Here is a 19,188-nt window from a genome sequence, read left to right as displayed (position 1 = left end):
ACACTCCCACAGCGGACAGGTGCGTACACACCCCCGTGTACCTGGCGTGCACAGCATGACCGCATGCAAGGATGCTACAAGGTGCCTGCTGGAAGCAGGGGCGGCTCTACCAATTTTGCCGCCCCAAGCAGTCGCCCCCGCATTGCCACCGCCGCAATACCGCTGGTGCTGCCGCTGAATTGCCGCCACGGGACTCAGACGGCCGCCCCGTTCTGAATGCCGCCCCAAGCACCTGCTTGGAAAGCTGGTGCCTGGAGCCAGCCCTGGCTGCAAGGCCAGCAGCGTTCGTGGACACGACAAGAACGGAAAGCGTCACGTGTGCTAGGCTAGCAGGGGGTGTTTGCAACGACAGCAGATAGCGGGCATGCAGTAACAGCTGATAGCTGCCAAGAGAGAACAGCATGTGGCCTGACGACAAGCACGCTGCACCAGACCAACTCCGATCCAAATGCACGCCCTTCAGCAGGGCCAGCCCTGACCGGTATTTAGAGGGAGGAATCCAGGGGAAATCCAATGCCCCAGGATGGGGTTGGGGCTGCTGTCTTTTGGGTCAGATGGACAGTGAGGCCCTCACCACTTGTCGTTCAAAATCCTGTGGCCCTCTCCTAAGGAGTAAGCGTGTGAACCCAACGGTCCTGGCCCAGTCCCAGCACTGGTAAATACCTGCTGCCAGCCTCCCTTTCCCTGGCAGTTTCACCTGAATCCCTAGTTGCCTTCCAGATGGCCAACGGCATCTCGCTGGGAGCTGCTAAGGGCCACTCTGAAGGTCAAATCTAGTCAGTTACAGAGTCTGAGCTGGACTCAGGAGCTGGGCCCGGGGTTCCAATCTCATTTTTTCTGGGTCTTTAAAAAAGTGATTTTCCCTCCCCCATTGCCACATGAAAGACCCACACAAACCAGAGGGGAAACCAACACCACAGAGCGCTGCCAGGTGGGCAGAGCAAACCAGCTACCCAAGCCCTACCTGCTTCCTGCTGATCTCTCACACATTTTAGGAACATTTGCTGCCACCGGGGAAACATTCTCAGACAGACGTGTGGGGTTTAAATGGATGGTATCGAATTAAACAGCTGCCATGTTCTGCCCCAGAGGTGGCTGCCTTTCAATGGGACAGGCAGGGAAAGGGTCTCTGTCGTAGCTGTCTCCCCCATTCCTTCCCCATAGTTCAGAGGGAGAGGCGCACACTACACTGGGCTTTCCAGGCCTGGGGAAGGGTGCATGTCTTCTTGCCCTCACCCCCGCTGAAGCGAGATGGAGGGGACTTTGCTGGGGACGGGAGGGCCAGAGTCCCTCAATGCTTACCCCAGCAACAACTTCACAGCAACTAGCTCCCCGACATCTCCCCATCAACAATGCGGGACGTTGCTCCGAAAACAGTCAGCACCGAAAGAGTTAATAGCACCCACTCTGGAGCCTAATGATGGCAGCAAGACCCCGGGGGGTGGCGTCCCAAGCTGCCTGCAGCCTCAGGCACATGTTGCTGCCTCACTGCACCATCCACCCGCGCTCTGAGGATTACTTTCACAACGGCCCCGTGTTGCTCAAACTGCGGCGGAACTGGCCACATGGTGCTGCTCCTCCTCCTCATTTCCAACAGCCACGCTGCCTTGAAAGGCAACGGAAGCTCAATTAAACACCCTCCCCCTCCCCCGATTTTACTTTCCCCTGTAGGTGCCACGTGGTCACGGATGAGGAGAGGTGCCACAACCTGCTCCCTGCTTTGCAGGCCATTGCGACATCCAGGGGCGCTGGGGCAGGCTCTGGGGCTCGTCCACGCGAAGTGATTTTGCACAGGCCTTGGTGCTGCAGCCTGGAGAGCTCCAGTCCACTCCAGGCCCGCAATGTGGCCATCTTATAAGAACACGTGAGACACCTTGGTTCAGGGACCTTTTCAACAAGAGTCTGGAGCTCAATTAGGCCGCGACTTTTCTTTCGTTTTGCCATCTACGCGATCAATTATTCGGCCATTGGCATGGCTGCAAGGTCAGATTATCCACAGACCCTGAAGGCAGCCAAACCAGATCTAATTCGAGCTCTAGGGAGCAATTGAGGGTCCACCACATCATGTCTGAATGTGTTGCTCTGACTGCAGACTGCACGCACATCGCCAGGCGAGACCAAGCATGAAGCCAAAAAGAAGCCAAAGGCCAGCTGGCCAGCAAAGAAAACAAAGAGCGGCACTAGCCCATTTGGCGAGTCCTGCATTTCAAGGCCACAAGGGACCATAATGACCCTCTAAGGCAACCTCCTCCAGAACAGAGCCCCTCACCAGGGCCGAGCCAGAGCAGAGCTTTTAGAAAGAGAATCCAGTCTGACGGACTCCACCACATGCCTAGATCTGCTGGGCCAATAGTTAATTAGCGGCGCTGCTAAAAATTTGCTGTTTATTTCTAGCCTGAATTTTAAAAGTGTTAAGGACTTCAGTGCTCAGCATAAAAGTAGGCATCTGTGGATCTGAGCCCTGGATGGAAGGTTCAGTTCGAGAGCTTTTAAGATTATAGCTGTGTAAAGAAGGTCTGGTCTATGCCCGTAAAGGGTATCGTAGAGATGCAATTTATACCAGCAAAAAGTGCATTTGCCAGTTAATAGCAGTTCCCCTAATGAAATAAGCTACACTGGCACGAGTGTTCTACACCGGGACTTTTGCCGGTGTGGCTATGACGGTCAGGGGTCTGATGTTTTGGGGGAAGTTTCAGCTAAAGCAGTTCAGTTGTTTCCAAGAATGAGATTAGGGGGAAATACATTGTTTTACTTAATTTCTCACAACCCTTTTGTTGAGAAGCCCTAGCACCCCCATGCTTTGGAGAAGGGGCTTGAAATTTGGCGAAGGTGTCAGACATATGCCGGCCTCGTGAAAATGCACCCCAAACTTGGTCAGCTTTGAGCCTCTTAAAAATCACTGCTTGCACATGCTCAGTAGAGACTGCATGTCATGTGAACTATGTCCCTTTAAAATGTTAGGGAAATTAAATATAAAATTAAGGTGGCAAAATCAAGTACTCAGAAGTCAAGAAATTCAACTTCGGCGACATAAATTCAGCTTCACTGCACGTCCGTGGCTTGAGATCAGAGCAGGGTGATGGGCAATGTTCCCTCTCATTTTTGACAGGCCGTGTGTGCAAAAAATGTATTCTGTGCAAGTTTCTGACAGGCCGTGTGCGCAAAAAATATCTTCTGTGCAAATTGTTGTGCTTCTGTGCAAATTTTTGTGCGCGCGGTGTTTCGGATCTGTGTTTCGGAGTTTCGGATCTGTGTTTGGGATCTGTGTTTGTGTTTGGGATCTGTGTTTAGGATCGGTGTTTGGGATCTGTGTTTCAGATCTGTGTTTGTGTTTGGGATCTGTGTTTGGGATTGGTGTTTGGGATCTGTGTGTGTGCGCACATGCGCACAGCTTAGAGGGAACAGTGGTGATGGGACTGACCAAGGGCCTGGAAAAACGCTCCGAGGAAGAGAGTTTGAAAAGGTTGGGATTGCTATTTTAGAGAAGAGACAGGTAAGAGGAGACGTGATGAAAGGATATAAAACACTGAATGGATGGGAGATGAGAGCTTCTTTTCTCTGTCTCCTAACACAAGGACAAGGGGGCATTCAATGACATTAAAAGATGGAAAATGCAAAACTGGTAAAAGGAAATACTTTTCCAAACAGTGTGATTAGCCTGCGGAACTCACAGCCACATGAAGTTATCCCTCTTACTATTAGGGACCAGGATGAAACCTATTGCTGGGGGCAGATTATCCCACAGCTGCTACTGCCATGGTCTTACACTTTCTTCTGAAGAATCTGGCACTGGCCACTGTCAGAAATATGGACAAGGGACTGGATGGGATTAGGGTCTGATCCAGGCTGGTAATTCCTATGCTCCTATGTATGGGAGGGAGTGTATCCTAGTGGAAAGAGCACTGGTTTGGGTCTCAGGACCTCTGGATTCTATTCCCAGCTCAGCTACTGAGTGACCTTAGGCTTTGTCTCTTTGTGCCTCAGTTTCCTATGTGTAAAAATGGGGATAAAGCGCTTGGAGATGTGCTGATGGAAAGCGCTGTGTAAGAGCTGGGGATTATAATGATTTTCTATTCCTGTGTTTGTTGTTAAGTGTTCAGGGTGGAGTGCAGCTCCCATTCGAAGCAGTAATGTCTCGGATGAGCGAAATGTTCGGAAGAAGCACCTTTAACTCTTGCCGGTCCCTGACTTTTGAGTACTAGATCTGGCAGAAGTCAGACTGCATTTGCGCTGGGAGGGGAGGGTCTTTGCCTGTAATATTCATACACTTTGTAATGCTGCAAAGTACCTTGAGGCTTGTGCAGTGGGCTGCATAAATCGACGGAGAAGAGGTGTCTGGAATGGCAAACAGACCTAGGTAGTGGGCTGCCATGTGGGGTCTTATGTGTACGAGGCAGCAGGGTCTACCATGTAGCTCCCAGCAAGGCAGTCAAGTTATCCCACCAGTGAAACGATTGAGCAGCTTTCAACTGACGGGCATTTTTGCTGTCATAGAATCATAGAACCATAGAATATCAGGGTTGGAAGGGACCTCAGGAGGTCATCTAGTCCAACCCCCTGCTCAAAGCAGGACAGATCCCCAACTAAATCATCCCAGCCAGGGCTTTGTCAAGCCTGACCTTAAAAACTTATAGGGAAGGAGATTCCACCACCTCCCTAGGTAACGCATTCCAGTGTTTCACCACCCTCCTAGTGAAAAAGTTTTTCCTAATATCCAACCTAAATCTCCCCCACTGCAACTTGAGACCATTACTCCTTGTTCTGTCATCTGCTACCACTGAGAACAGTCTAGATCCATCCTCTTTGGAACCCCCTTTCAGGTAGTTGAAAGCAGCTATCAAATCCCCCCTCATTCTTCTCTTCTGAAGACTAAACATCCCCAGTTCCCTCAGCCTCTCCTCATAACTCATGTGTTCCAGTCCCCTAATCATTTTTGTTGCCCTCCGCTGGACTCTCTCCAATTTTTCCACATCCTTCTTGTAGTGTGGGGCCCAAAACTGGACACAGTACTCCAGATGAGGCCTCACCAATGTCGAATAGAGGGGAACGATCACGTCCCTCGATCTGCTGTCAATGCCCCTACTTATACATCCCAAAATGCCATTGGCCTTCTTGGCAACAAGGGCACACTGTTGACTCATATCCAACTTCTCGTCCACTGTAACCCCTAGGTTCTTTTCTGCAGAACTGCTGCCGAGCCATTCGGTCCCTAGTCTGTAGCGGTGCATGGGATTCTTCTGTCCTAAGTGCAGGACTCTGCACTTGTCCTTGTTGAACCTCATCAGATTTCTTTTGGCCCAATCCTCCAATTTGTCTAGGTCCCTCTGTATCCTGTCCCTACCCTCCAGCGTATCTACCACTCCTCCCAGTTTCGTGTCATCTGCAAACTTGCTGAGGGTGCAATCCACACCATCCTCCAGATCATTTATGAAGATATTGAACAAAACCGGCCCCAGGACCGACCCCTGGGGCACTCCACTTGACACCGGCTGCCAACTAGACATGGAGCCATTGATCACTACCCGTTGAGCCTGACAATCTAGCCAGCTTTCTATCCACCTTATAGTCCATTCATCCAGCCCATACTTCTTTAACTTGCTGGCAAGAATACTGTGGGAGACGGTATCAAAAGCTTTGCTAAAGTCAAGGAACAACACGTCCACTGGTTTCCCTTCATCCACAGAGCCAGTTATCTCGTCATAGAAGGCAATTAGATTAGTCAGGCATGACTTGCCCTTGGTGAATCCATGCTGTAGAAATTAACTTTAATGTGACGTGAATCACACTCACACAGTGTGTCCCCCCCTCTAGGCCCCGCTCCCACCCACCTGGACTCTGCTTGCATGGAGCAGCCTGCAGGGTTGCAGCCTAAGCCAGTGCTGCTGCTTCTAAGCTCCAAAGTGGTACTGAGCCAAGTGCCAGCCATGGTATTTCTGATTAGGGCATTCCCATAGGTGTGGGTGGAACGGGCTGGGAGATAACCCAGGGGCGCCGTACAGCTCTGCCAGTCCCAGATAAAGGACTATGGAGGTTTTCAGCTGGATTGTTTGGAACTGGGGTTGGCTTTCACTTGTTTTTTCTCCTTCTTAAAACCTGTTTCTGGCCATCAGCAGTAGAGCTCTCCGGCGTCTAGAGCAGGGGGGCGGGAGTTGGGATTCTTCAATTTCAAGGCCAAAAAGGGACAACAGTGATCATCTAGTCTGGCCTCTGAACACAGGCCAGAGACCAGCCCCCAAATCCTTCCTGCAGCGGAGCTTGTAGAAAACAAAGCCGGTCTTGATTTTAAAAATGGTCAGTGATGGAGAATCTACCACAACCCTTGGTAAATGGTTCCAATGGCTCATTACTCTCACTGTCAAAAATGTTCCCCTTCCTTCCAGGCTGAATGTGTCTAGCTGTAACGTCCAGCCATGGGATCCTGTTAGACCTTTCTCTGCTAGACTGAAGAGCCCATTATTAAATACTGGTTCCCCATGTAGGTACATATAGACTGGGATCAAGTCACCCCTTTAACCTGCTCTTGAGCACTTTACGTCTCTCACTACAAGGCATGTTTTCTACTCCTTTAATCATTCTCGTGGCTCTTCTCTGACCCCTCTCCAATTTATCAACATCCTTCTTGAGTTGTAGGCACTAGAACTGAACACAGGATTCCAGGAGCGGTCACACCCGTGTCAAATACAGAAGTACAATAACCTCTCTGCTCCTACTCGAGATTCCCCTGTTTATGCATCCCAGGATCGCATTAGCTGTTTTGGCCACAGAGTCACACTAGGAGCTCATGATCAGCTGATTATCCCCCACAACCCACAAGTCTTTTTCAGTCCCGGTTCCCAGGGTAGAGTGCCCAGCCTGTAAGAATGATGTACATTCTTTGTTCCTAGGTGCACACATTTGCATTTAGTCGCATTGAAACATACATTGTTTGCCTGAGCCCAGTTTACCAAGTGCTCCCGATCTCTCTGTATCAGTGACCTGTCCTCTTCATTATTTACCCCTCCCCGTATCTTTGCCTCATCTGCAAACTTTGTCAGTGATCAGGTTCACTTCCAGGTCACTGATAAAACTACTAAACAGCAAAGGGCAAGGAGCTGATCTCAGCTGGTCCCCATTAGAGACACCCCCATTCGATGATGCTTGCCCATTTACAGTGACATGTTAAGACCTCTCAGCCAGGTTTAGTACATTTAATGTGGGTCATGGTCACTTTATATTGTTCTAGTTTTTTAATTAAAATGTCCTGTGGAGCCACGTCAAAGGCCTCCCAGAAGTCTCAGCAAGGCCCAGCCAGACGTCTTCGTAGTTTTAGGGCTCCCCAGATCGCAGTTCCATTGGTATAATACGGCCCCAGCTCCCAGAGGAAGCCGGTCATACTCCCCTGGTTACTGAATGGGGTGCTGGACAGCCTGCCAGTGCCCCCCCAACCTGTGCCAAAGACACGGGCATGGTCGCTGTCCTTAAAGCAATAGCCCATGCATGGCATGGCCAGTGAGACCGGGGCCATCCCTGACTCCGTTAGAAAAGGGCCTGGGGTTCTGTAACATCCCTCAGACAGCGCTCCAGAGACTGGCAGAAGGGACCTGGGTGCAGGGACACATCCCCAGCTGGTATCGGTCAATGAAAGCTCCATTGGAGCCGGGGGACCAGATCTCCAGCTGCAGTCTGTCGGCCTTCGCTCCATTGGAGTTAATTAGGCAGATCTCCAGCTGGTGCCAATTGGCTATAGCTCTGTTGGAGCCATTGGGGCCAGGTCCCCAGCTGGTATAAATCAGTGCAGCTGCATTGGAGACAATGGCCCCAGTTGGTGTGAATTAGTGTTGCTCCATGGGGTGCCTCTTGCCGATTTGTGCCGGCTGAGGACCTGAACCACAGGAGAAGATGGACTGGTTGGCACTGATGTTTCACATTGCCAGCTAAGGCTCGGTGCTCGGTGTGGATGCAGCTCTGAGCTGTGCTCCTCCGGTGCCTTGTCCTGCCTGGCTGTTGGCCTTGTACGCTAGCATATCTGTGCCAGGGGTGCGCGGCACAGCGAGTGGCAGGGGCTGTCTGTGTCTAATTCCTCGGGTGGCTCAGAGCTCTGGCAGCTCTGATGGGGAGACAAAGAGCAGCGGCTGTCCCTGTGTTTTGCTCTCCAGCCAAGGCTAAGTAACTGCTACACCCAGTCACCGCTGATTGGCAGGAGTGTTCGTGCGACCAGACATAGGCACCCTCCTGGGTCATTGAGTCCCATCTCAGCTGTTGCAGGTCACCCTGCCCTAAAATCCTATAAATAAACCACTCCAGCCCCATCTTCAGGGTCTTTGCCCCCACTGCTCCTCTTGGGAGGCTGTTCTTGGATCTCCCTCCTCTGATGGGTGGAAACCTTGTCTCATTCCCAGCCCCAGATCACTGCTGGACAGTCTATCACCATTTCTACTTGTTCCAACTTTGTCTGTTATCTTTAATAGCTCTTCACCCTCCCTGGTGTCCCCCAGCAATCAGATCCTCTCCCCCTGCACTTGCCAGGTGAAACAAGCCCAGTTCTTCCAGTCTCCGTCCATAACGTCGGCCCTCCATTCCCCTGATCACCCTACTAGCTTCTTCTCTGCACCGCGTCCTGTTGGAATTCATCTGCCTCGACTGTGGGGGACCAGAACTGGACTCAGTATTGCAGACGTGGTCTCACCCGGGCCTGGGACTTGTAGCGGAGAAGAGGTGTGGGATGGTTCTGTGCCATGGGGGAGGCCAAACTATATGATCATACTGGTCCTTTCTGCCCATAAGATCTATGAAGTACTGCTCCCCCTCTGCCCTCCCCACTAGGAAATACTTGGTGGCCAAAGCTGGAAAACAGGGCTTTGCTGAGTGGAAATTAAAATGCCAGGCTCCCTTTCCCCTGCGGTTCCTCTGTCTGCTGGGAGTCTGAACATTCTTTGCCATCAGCTGTTTCCCCAGATGGTGAGATTCTCTCCCCCTGGAATGTCTTTTCTTTCTAGCAAGAATAACTTTAATCTTCCTAAATCTCCCGGGTGGGGCCCTCGCTGGGGCCATGAGCACTGGCGCTGCTAGAGACACCCGACCCGTTCTGAATTGACGGTTGCTTCCAGACAGTTATAGATAGTAACCATTCAGACCTAAATCTTTCAAATGACCCACATGGGCATGCGTCACCTCCCCCCGCCCAGGACAGCTGGGGCTGATATCGCCCATGCCAAGCTATTTGGAGCCATGCTACTTTTAGAGGGGAATTTCTACACCAGGCACGCTGGGAAGCGCTCTTCCTAATTCCAGGCCGAGGAGGAGGCCTCCTGGGGAGCTTGCTTCGTGCGCTCAGAATAGCGGCGGGTTGGCTCCAGCTGCTCCGGGTGATACCGCCACTTGCACTGTTCAGTGCGCCGGATGATAATGTTCTCAGGCCACGCCTTGGGAGCTCTGTGCCAGGCCACCTCCAGCACGACACCCGCAAATGGTTCTTTCGCTCTCCGCTTCAGCTTTCAACAGCCTGCCAGCTTCCAAAAGGGAACCGGAGGAGTGCTTGGGTTCCCGACCTGAGTCTTCGATTGCACCGAGAAGGCTCTTCCACAGCCAGTGCCATCTGCAATCGGCCCTTCTCCCTCCTAGCTGCCCTTCAGTACGTTAACTGGCAAAGCAGGCAAGTCTGCGCTTCTAACTTGGTGCAAGGTCTCCCCTCCCCCCTTCCCCCCCACGTTAAGTGATTCACAACAATCAGTTTGTACATGCTGCATTGCACTCCTGCCATCAAGTTTCATGCTGCCTTCCCTCTTTCAGAATGAGCACTAAGCAGACATCCCATGGTGCATTGCTCAGCAGCTGGTCTGTATGCATTCGGGGACTGTTCGTGCTGTGCATTGTGGGATACGTTCCTACCAGAAGGTCATGGAATTATGGAGACTCAGGATCAGCCTCTATAATTCCCATGAAAGCGGCAAAGAGTCCTGTGGCACCTTATAGACTAACAGACGTATTGGAGCATAAACTTTCATGGGTGAATACCCACTTCTTCAGATGCATGTATATAATTCCCATGGTTGCTCTGGTTTCAGACCATCATCTGGGCAGGTGAGGGCAAGGAGATATTTTGTTTGTGGGCGTAGGGCACTTTAACACAAAACACCTCAGGTTGACCCACAACAAACTGAAGTGCAGACAAGCTCTTAGGGCCCTTCCGAGCGGGCGGGGGGAAGGTATCGGGAATGCAGATCAGGGAGCTAGAGCAGGCGGCTTTCACGAAGCACGCCCCACAGGCGTTCTGCGTAAGAGGGCCCGCTCATCCTTCCCTTCCCCTATGCCTCACATGGAACGGGAGCGAGATCGTGGCACCATGCCGCGCTCCGGGATCAGCTGTGTGCTGTCTCGGCATTCCCTCGCGTCGCAGCCGGCAGCCAGGCCAGCATGGGAGAGGCAAACACCTCCTGGAAAGGAGGTGAGGCTGCTGCTCCCAGGAAGGAGGGATTTGCCCAGTGAGCCAGGCGGGTGTGCTTCCTTCCCAAAAGAAACCCCGTCACAGGGAAGCGTCCATTAAAACTTTGCTGCACGTCTATTGGGATCCGGCCATGCTTACAGCAGTGCAGGTCTGGGCCCATGGGGGAGCCCAGCTGCATGGGGTTAAGGAAATGGAATGTCCCACAGTGCAGTCAGTGAGTCAGTGTTCTCATCGGCAGGCCCCTGGACTGGGAGTCTGGGGACCTAGGTATGGTTCCTGGCTGTGCCACCGACCTGCTCTGTGACTTAGACGTTTCCTTTCCCTGTGTATTTAGACTGCAAACTCTTCAGAGCAGAGACTGTCTCTTGCTGTGTGTCTGGGCAGCGCCTGGCACCACGGGGCCCTGATCTCAGCTGGGAAAGGGCCTGTCTCTCCCTGTGTGTCTGTGCAGCGCCTGGCACCACGGGGCCCTGATCTCAGCTGGGGCAGGGCCTGTCTCTCCCTGTATGTCTGTGCAGCGCCCGGCACAACAGGGCCCTGATCTCAGCTGGGGCAGGGCCTGTCTCTCCCTGTGTGTCTGTGCAGCGCCCGGCACAACAGGGCCCTGATCTCAGCTGGGGCAGGGCCTGTCTCTCCCTGTGTGTCTGTGCAATCTCACCTGGGGCAGGGCCTCTCCCTTGCTGTGTGTCTGGGCAGCGCCTGGCCCCATGGGGCCCTGATCTCAGCTGGAACAGGGCCTGTCTCTCCCTGTGTATCTGGGCAGCGCTCAGCACAAGGGGGCCTGGATCTCAGCTGGGGCAGGGCCTGTCTCTTGCTGTGTGTCTGTGCAGCACCTGCTACAACAGGGCCCTGATCTGCCTTGGGGCCCCTAGGTGCTATTGTAATGCTAATAATTAATAGTATTGTGCATTGTGTGTGTTACACCAGCTAAATGTCTATTCTAAAGCAGCCACTCAAGCCCCGTTGCTATCAATGGCTGCACATGGGGCAGGCGGGTGGGGCCAGGGATTGGTCCCCCATAGAAAACAGATCTATAGGCCACGGCGGTTTGACCTCGTAACTAGTGATAGGCTGAACCTCAGAAAGCCCCTGAAATCCAGACCTGCTTAGCCAACCCTCGTCCCCCCGCGAGATCCTTCCGCTCCGTTTCAGCCCGGCTCTTCCTCAGCTCAGCGAACCCTCCGTTAGCCTCGATTTATGGTGAAAACCATTGGGCAAGGAACCGCCGGGACAGGACGTGTGCTGGAGTCTCTGTCACGCTGGCGTAGCAGTGTCGGTCCTGGGGGATTCCGTGCAGGGCTAAAGCCCTGATGCAGACACAGTTACACTGACAGAAAAGTGCTTTTGCGGGTGCACTTATTTGGCTCAGGGAACTGGTAGGAACTACTCCGGCACGCTCCCCCTTTTCCCAGGGTAAGCTGTGCCCGGGTGGGTTTGCCGGTAGAACCCCCCCATACAGCTGTACCGGCAATCCTCTTCTCGCCTCGCCCTTGCCTAGGAATAACGACGGTACGTTCGCTAACACGAGGTAATCGGCACCAGGGGCAGACCCAGCGAAAGGCGAGGGGTATCTGAGCTTTCCCACACCACAGTAGGCCCAGGGGGCCTATGGGAGAGCCCAGGGTCTTACCTCCATCTGCTAACTCATGGGAAGACTCCCAGCTGCCTGCGTCTACACTAGGACTTCCCTGGGGTTAGTGACAAGGAAAGGACCCTGCCTCGTTTTCCTCATGATGACGAGGCTGAACGGGCCCGTCCTGGCGCAGGGTCTGATTTCATGGCGCAGCACTGCCATCAGTGATGGACTAGCTGTTGTGGTTGTTCTTTGTCAGGCCCGTTATCAGCCCTGGCTGGGGTTCAGTTGGATGTGGCACCTGTCCCCCAGGGGCCCACTGACTGGGAGAAAGTATTTCTATACAGTGCAGTAAAGTCCGGCGGCACTTTGCAGTCACGCAACGTGTTCCCTGCCGCGCATCGCTGGCAGTGGAAATGCCACAACTTAAATCAGCGCAAGATGAGTGAGGGGGAGAGGCAGAAGTAGGGGTGGGTGGGAAGGGGCATTTGAAGGGGTTCCTAGGTTTATGGGGACTCGGATGCTGCCCCAGGCCTGTGGGCACCGTGGCAGCTGGCAGGAGGGGGAAAATCCTTTCAGCTAGACGCGAACAAGCTTTGGCCTCTCCTGACCCATGTCTGAACAGCGGAAACTGCCCTCTCCCCCCGCAGTCCCGGGAGCCCTCCAGTTAGCACAGGAGCGTAGGCTGCCCTGAGCTGGGTGCTGTGAGCAGGGGAACCTGGCGGGGACTGCCCCAGAGCGTTCTGCTGGGGTTGGCCGTCCAGGGAACTGGCAGCAGGTTGGGGCCACAGACGCCCCAAAGGCACTAAGCCATCTGTACCGAGGTGCCCATCAAAAGCCAGCCCCAGCCTGTACTGAAACCCGAGCATCTGGGCACCCCCCATCAGCCCTGCCTCCTTTCCATGTGCACATCCTTCAGCAAGCCACCTGTGTCCCGTGCCATAGCACTCAGGCTGCTCTGGCCAGGGGTGGGAGCGCAGAGCTGGGACAGCTCAGGCAGGATCTCCTCTTTGGAGGGGAAACAAAACAGCAGCACGGACGTGCCTAACCCCAGAGAACAACACAGGGGACTCTGGGCAAACAGGCAGGGCAGAGCCTGGTAGCAGCTATGAAATGGGCATTGCACCCAGGGGACCCTGAGGTCTGGGGTAGTGGATCCATACATAGTGGGAACCGTGGTCCCTGGCGGCTTCCTGTCTGGGAGGCTGATATATTCATCTTTTCCCGTAACACCAGAGACGGCGGCTCAGATGTGCCCCCGGAGGCTTGGCCACGCTCCCAATGAGCCAGCGCCAGACGAGCTCTTTCCAAGCTGCATGAGACACCAAATCCTCCTTAGCAGATTAAACATAGACTCTTCGCAGGCACTCCCCATTCAAACCCCTCCGGCTGAGCTCTCTGCTGGCACAACTCCACCGTCTTTAATGGACAGAGCTTGACCAGCCAACTCCGTCAATCTGTCCACTGTCTGCCCGAAGGGGCCATGATAGACACATGCCAGGCGCTTTCCTGGGGCGGGGTGCCCTGGAGAGAGACTGCTCCTTGGGTAGCAGCTCTCCCGTTCTGTGCCCTTGCGCGTCCCCGTACACGGCGGGCAGGGAGTGGAGCCAGGAAGGATTTTTTCAACAAAGTGTTTTTTCCATTGGAAAATGCTGATTTGTTGAAATGAGACCTTTGCATAGGAACAGAGCAGTTGCGATCACATTTGGACGGGGAAGGTTTCTCAGGGGCAGCGTGGCGTGTCTCATCCCACCCCCACCTAGCCCAGTGGTTGGGAAACTCTTCAGGGACATGGGAGACCCTGCGTCAACTCTCACCTAGCTCTTGTCTTCACTTGCTCTCAAAGCACTTTACCAAGTATCATTATCTCCCCTGGGTAGATGGGGAAACTGAGGCAGGGGGAGGTAGAGAAATGACTTGCGCAGGCTCACCCAGAAAGGCAGTGGCAGAGATAGGGGACTCGAATCCAGGCCTCCTGCATCCTTGTCCAGAGCTCTCGCTGGGCTGCCGGGTCCAGTTTGGGGCTGTGGATACAGTAGCCCTTGCTCTCTAAAGTTAGGCTGCTTGTTTTTGCAGCTCCTGGCTTGGGGTTTTGTCGGCAGCGAGAACTGGGCCGTCTTCCAGTGTTCATCAAAATCTAGCCTGGCCAGACGTGGCAGCCAGTTTGACACGTTCAGAATCTCCACCCAAATGGTGCGATTTCTGCTTCAGTTCCACTGGCACCGCAGTGTGTTTTGGAGAGTCAAAGTGTGCGCTGCCACCTGGCAGTCCTGCCCCATGCGTGACCATCTGACGCCGGCAGGGAGGTGTCCTTGCGCTTGATGGTTCGTTTTTAGGTGCAGCCACTGTACCTGGGATTGGTCTTTACTCCCTTCCTTTGAAGCGTTGCTGCACGCTATTAAACAGTGGACATGGAGGCTGCACTTCCATGGAAAGCAAAGTGCATCCCTGGATCTCCTGGGGGTGGGACACCCTGCCTGTTGCCCGCTATGGGATGACCCCTCTCCCTGGCCTCTTCCCCCTTTGGGTTTCCTACAAGAGAAAGAGATTAGTCCTTGTCTTTGCAAACAAAACGCCTTTGGCAAGGCAGGCTTGTTAGGGAAGGTAACAAGTGATTGAGTGACTTTTTGGTGTAGGACAACTGCCCATTCTGCAGGTATCTAGCCAGGCTTCAGGGAGGGCGCAGGACTGGGACAGTCACACCAGCAGGGTCTTGGCTTCTGTAAAAAATGAAAGCTGTTTCCCGTAACTCTCTTTCTGTTTCACAGGGACTTTCTGAGGGAGCTGCCAACCTGGTCGGGAATGTTCCACAAAATGTTTTTTCCATGGAAAATGCACTTTCTGTAAAAAATTTATGGAATTTTACCAAATTTTTATGGATTTTTACCAATTTTGGGGGGAATTTTTTCAAATTTTACCTAAAATTTTTTATTTTTTTTCCCACTGGGGAAAAAAGAAACCTAAAGAAAATTTTTCAGTTTGGGTCAATTCGACATTAATCTATGTCTGCCTGAGCTCCTGTGTGGCCTCATGGGAGTTATACTTCGGTGCCTCATGCCTTCATTCTCCTCTATGGGCCTGGCTGGACTACATCTCCCATGAGACACTGTGGCAGCTCAGTGGGCGCTGATTCTCACAGAACCAAGCCGAAATATGCTGATCCGAAGTGCAGACACGAAACATTTCACACCGAACTTTTTTTGGAACTTTCCATTGTTTTGATATGTCAGCTTTTCCTCCTGATTCAGGACAAAACAATATTGGAATTTCCCTGAGGCCAGGCTTTCTGGCCAGCTGGGATAACACAGTGATGTACAAATGCCAGTGGTGTTTTGAAGGTGGCACGGTGTTTACCACTACTCCTTTAGCTGTATTGCTAGGGTGATGTAGGCCCGGATTCAAGAGAGCATTTAAACACAGGCTTAAAATCAAACCTATGCTTGTCTTATTAAAATTAGTGGAATTTAAGCACTTATCTGAAGTGAAGCAACTGGGTTGCCAACCTGAAGCTTTCAAAAATCAGGAATCAGGCCTGGAATAGTGTGAGACGGGTTTACAAAATCTGGAGATTTTAACCAAAAGTAATTCTTTAGGTCATGTTTTACAGCTTTTCTCTGCGACCAGGAGAGCTAGAAATATACTTTAAAAAAAGTTAAAGGTGAAATTCTTGCCTTATCATAGGACTCCTGAAGTTGTGGCCTAAATATACAGTGAGGATCGGCAACCCCGAGTATGTTTTCAAGCGCTTTTCTGAATCAAGGTCTTAGTGTCCAGATAATATTCCTAACGCTCATTTCTCCAGTTGGACAGGCACTGCTGTGTCACTTTCACTCAGTTCAGTGACAGGTTATTGGCATGACTCGTGATACAAGTGTTAAGTGTTGTCCCAGTGTGAGTCTCCGCAGAGCTGTAGGCACAAGCAGATGGGGCTTCTTGTGACTTACGTCTCCACCTTCTGGGCACGGTGGCTCGACTGCCTTCAGCTCGGCCGGGCTGCCCTACTGCTGGGGCTGCTGCAATATTTCATGAAGTGCCAGAGCTTGGGGCAGAAACTGGTGCCAGGGGCCATCACGGCGCGTCTCCCCTGAACGAGCCGGGTGCGTGGGAGGCGGCTCGTCAGTTTCCCCCGAGTGTCCCAGGGAGATGCTGACGCTCCCATGTGCTTTCCTGCAGGGGCCCTTTCCCCGTAACCGAAGCCAGAGCAGCTGTGGCAGGCCCAGAACATGACCTCCACCCCTGACTACGATCACTTGGAGATTCAGCAGCAGTACAGCCGGATCAACGCGCGCTGGGAAGCCTCGGACGATGAGCTGGACAATGATAACAGCTCTGCAAGGCTCTTCGAGAGATCCCGCATCAAAGCTCTGGCAGGTACCACGCTTAACTCCTCAGGGCGCTGGGTAGCACCGTCTCCCCTCGGGGGTGCAGCACCTCCTGGATGGAGCCCTTCTGGGCCTCTTCTTTGCTGAACCTTCGGAGGCCCTGATTCAGGAAAACACTTATGCATGGGCTTAACTTTGAGTAGTCCCATTGACTTAAAAACTAAGCACGTGCTTTGCTGGCGAGAGGATGCTTTGCTGAGTCGGGGCCCCAATAACGCAGCGGATGGGGTCTGGGCGGGGTGCAGTAGAACAGATCCCCTGAGCCCAGCACAGGGGACAGTCAGGGTTTCCCTCGGGTAGAAGAACTCTGGGGGCCTGGGACAGGGCCGGCCCACAACATTTTGGCACCTGCGGCGGAGAGCTCCAATGACGCCCCCATGCCCCCTAGCTTGGGCCCAAACTTTGAAACTCTGGGTCCTAGTGGCACCCCCCAACAGTCTGGCACCTGAGGTGGCTGCCTCAGCTCGCCTCATGGTAAGGCCAGCCCTGGCCTAGGAGCTCTTCAATAAGTGGAGCACATGCCACCCCTGGGGTTGGATGGTCAGTCACTGGCTGTTTGAACTAAACTCTGCCCCAAGGGTGCTGGAAACTTACTGGGGTGGCATGTAGCTGTCTGTAAGGCTCAAAGAATCTGCCTGGGTCTCTGGGGCTGAGGAGTAACACAGACATAGGCGCCAACTCTGTGGGTGCTGCAAAAAAAAAAGTGGGTGCTCGGCACCCACCAGCCACAGCTGTTCAGCAGCCCCACCAATCAGCAGTTTGGCAGGTGGCGGGAGGTGGGAGGCTCTTGGAGGGAAGGGGGCGGAGCGGGGTGGACAGAGGCGGAGCGAGGGCGGGGCTTCAGGAGACAGGATTGAGAGGGCGGGGCCTCAGGGTGGAGCAGGGGTGGAGAACTCACCGGCAAAAATACAAGTCAGCGCCTGTGAACTCAGACACATGGCCAGATAGACACAGAACTGTTCGGAGAAGATCTCAGATCAGGGCTGGCCAGTCGGGACTGGGGCTGACCACCAGACAAGCCAAAACCCTACAAGGTTCTTCTGTCCTTTCTGGGCCTTTATATCTTCCAGATGAAGACTCTGCCCAGCCCTCCCCTCCTCTCCCCTGTGGACACAGCTAGGTCCCCCTCCCAATATTTCCCCCACCCCTCAGCCACTCTTTGCTTCTTCCTCCTAGCTGCCTCTGCCCTCCAGCCATTGAACCCCTCCCTGCCTGGTGCCCGCCCGGCAGACCTGGCAGGGAATGGGAGTCGGGGGTAAAGCTGGTGAGAAACGACAAAGTTTTTGTTCCTTTTTTCCCTCTCCACTGAAAATTTCAACCTTTCATCAGAAACCCCCAAATTCTGGGCCCAAATCATTTGGATTTTGGTGCTTCTGTTTTCTGGACAAACCCTGGCCATTTTCGGCAGGGAGCTGACGCTTTTCGGAAACCGTTCAGTCAAAGATCCCAGGTGTCTGTTGAAAACCAGCCGCAATGGAAAAATGCTGTCTGCCCTTTGTTGTGACCCTCAGCTTTCCCTGGGCGCCTTGGCTGAGCTGTCCAGGGCACCTCCACTGGGCGAACAATGCAGAGACTTGCAGGGGGCCTCGTTAATAATGAACCTAGCCTTTAGCACGTCTCATCAGTAGATCTCAAAGCACCTGACAAAGGAGGTTGGGATCATTATCCCTCTTTCTCAAATGGTGAAACTGAGGCACAAAGCAGGCAAGGGACTTGCCCAAGGTTACCCAGCAGGCCAGCAACAGAGCCAAGAATGGTGCTCACTGTACATTTATAAACAGAGTCTCAGAAAAGCATTTCTCCCTTCCCTCAGCTACTAGGAGCCCGGGTCAGGCATCTGTGTTTCCTGGAATCCCTTTGCACCCTGCTGTTGCTGTCTCAGGGAGAGATGCAGAGCCTTGACGACAAACTGCATCCCAAATCTGAGGCCTCAGTTCTGTGCAGGGAATTGTCCACTCTTCCAGGGCTCAGAGGAGGGCGGAGAGTCATCAGGCAGTCAGCCATAGCGCTCTGCTCCTGCGCTGCCCGGCCCCAGAGTTTAGAGCAACTAAGGGGGTGCTCTAAGCTACGCCACTGGCAGGATGCCTGTAGGGGGCTCTGTGCGTGTGGAGAATTGGTGTGGCGGAGTGCCTGTCTGCCACCTCGTCACCACGCAGCAGCCCCCTGCCCGGCCTGCGCAAGCAGCGCAAAGCCTGTGGAGGGGAGTATCCAACACGACACGTCTCCCTCTGCAGAGCAATTAGATAAGGTGCGTCAGGAGCCGCCTGCATCCAACTGCAATTCACATGTGGGAAATGACCAGTGCGCTGGTTTCCTGGCCCAGCCTGGAGGGAGCCTGACACCCTGAAGTCCTGATGGTGGCTGATGAGAACCACTTCCGTGACGCTTTTCCCAGCTCAGGGCTCCCACTACCCTCCTACCCCCCAGCTCCTGCCTTCACGCCCATTCATGGTGGAAATTCTTTAAACTGATGAATTATTATATAAAATAATATATAAAATATATAAAATAGTTTAATTTTGTTCTTCCAATATACCGGGCTCCCGTCTGCCGCTGTGGCTCAGGAGAAGCAGCCTGTAACAGGGCGGCCCCCTCCCCCGCACCCCATTCCGGCTTTGCAGTGCCCTGCCTCAGTTTCCCCATTTGCTTAGGGGAGAGCGCCACATCACATGCATGATAATGAAACTGCATCCCAGGAGGGGAGTGTTCTAGTTAGGCCTCACACACACCGGCCCTCCAGTGTCTCTTTTCTTGAATCAGGAGCTCCAAGTTGCAGTCCAGGTCCCACAGTTTCTTTACTGCCTGCAGCT

General features: G+C 53.3%; 1 protein-coding gene across 1 annotated transcript in view; it reads left to right on the top strand.

Annotated features, from left to right (window-relative positions):
* SPTB (spectrin beta, erythrocytic) overlaps positions 1-19,188 on the top strand; it is a 139,396-nt gene that overhangs the window by 26,158 nt on the left and 94,050 nt on the right. The window contains 1 exon segment of the mRNA XM_074954484.1: positions 16,170-16,367. Within this exon segment, the coding sequence (XP_074810585.1) occupies positions 16,220-16,367 (148 nt within the window). The 5' untranslated portion in view covers positions 16,170-16,219.

Source organism: Natator depressus, chromosome 6, assembly GCF_965152275.1.
Source record: "Natator depressus isolate rNatDep1 chromosome 6, rNatDep2.hap1, whole genome shotgun sequence".
NCBI lineage: Eukaryota > Metazoa > Chordata > Testudines > Cheloniidae > Natator > Natator depressus.
This window is presented reverse-complemented; position numbering and strand designations above follow the sequence as displayed.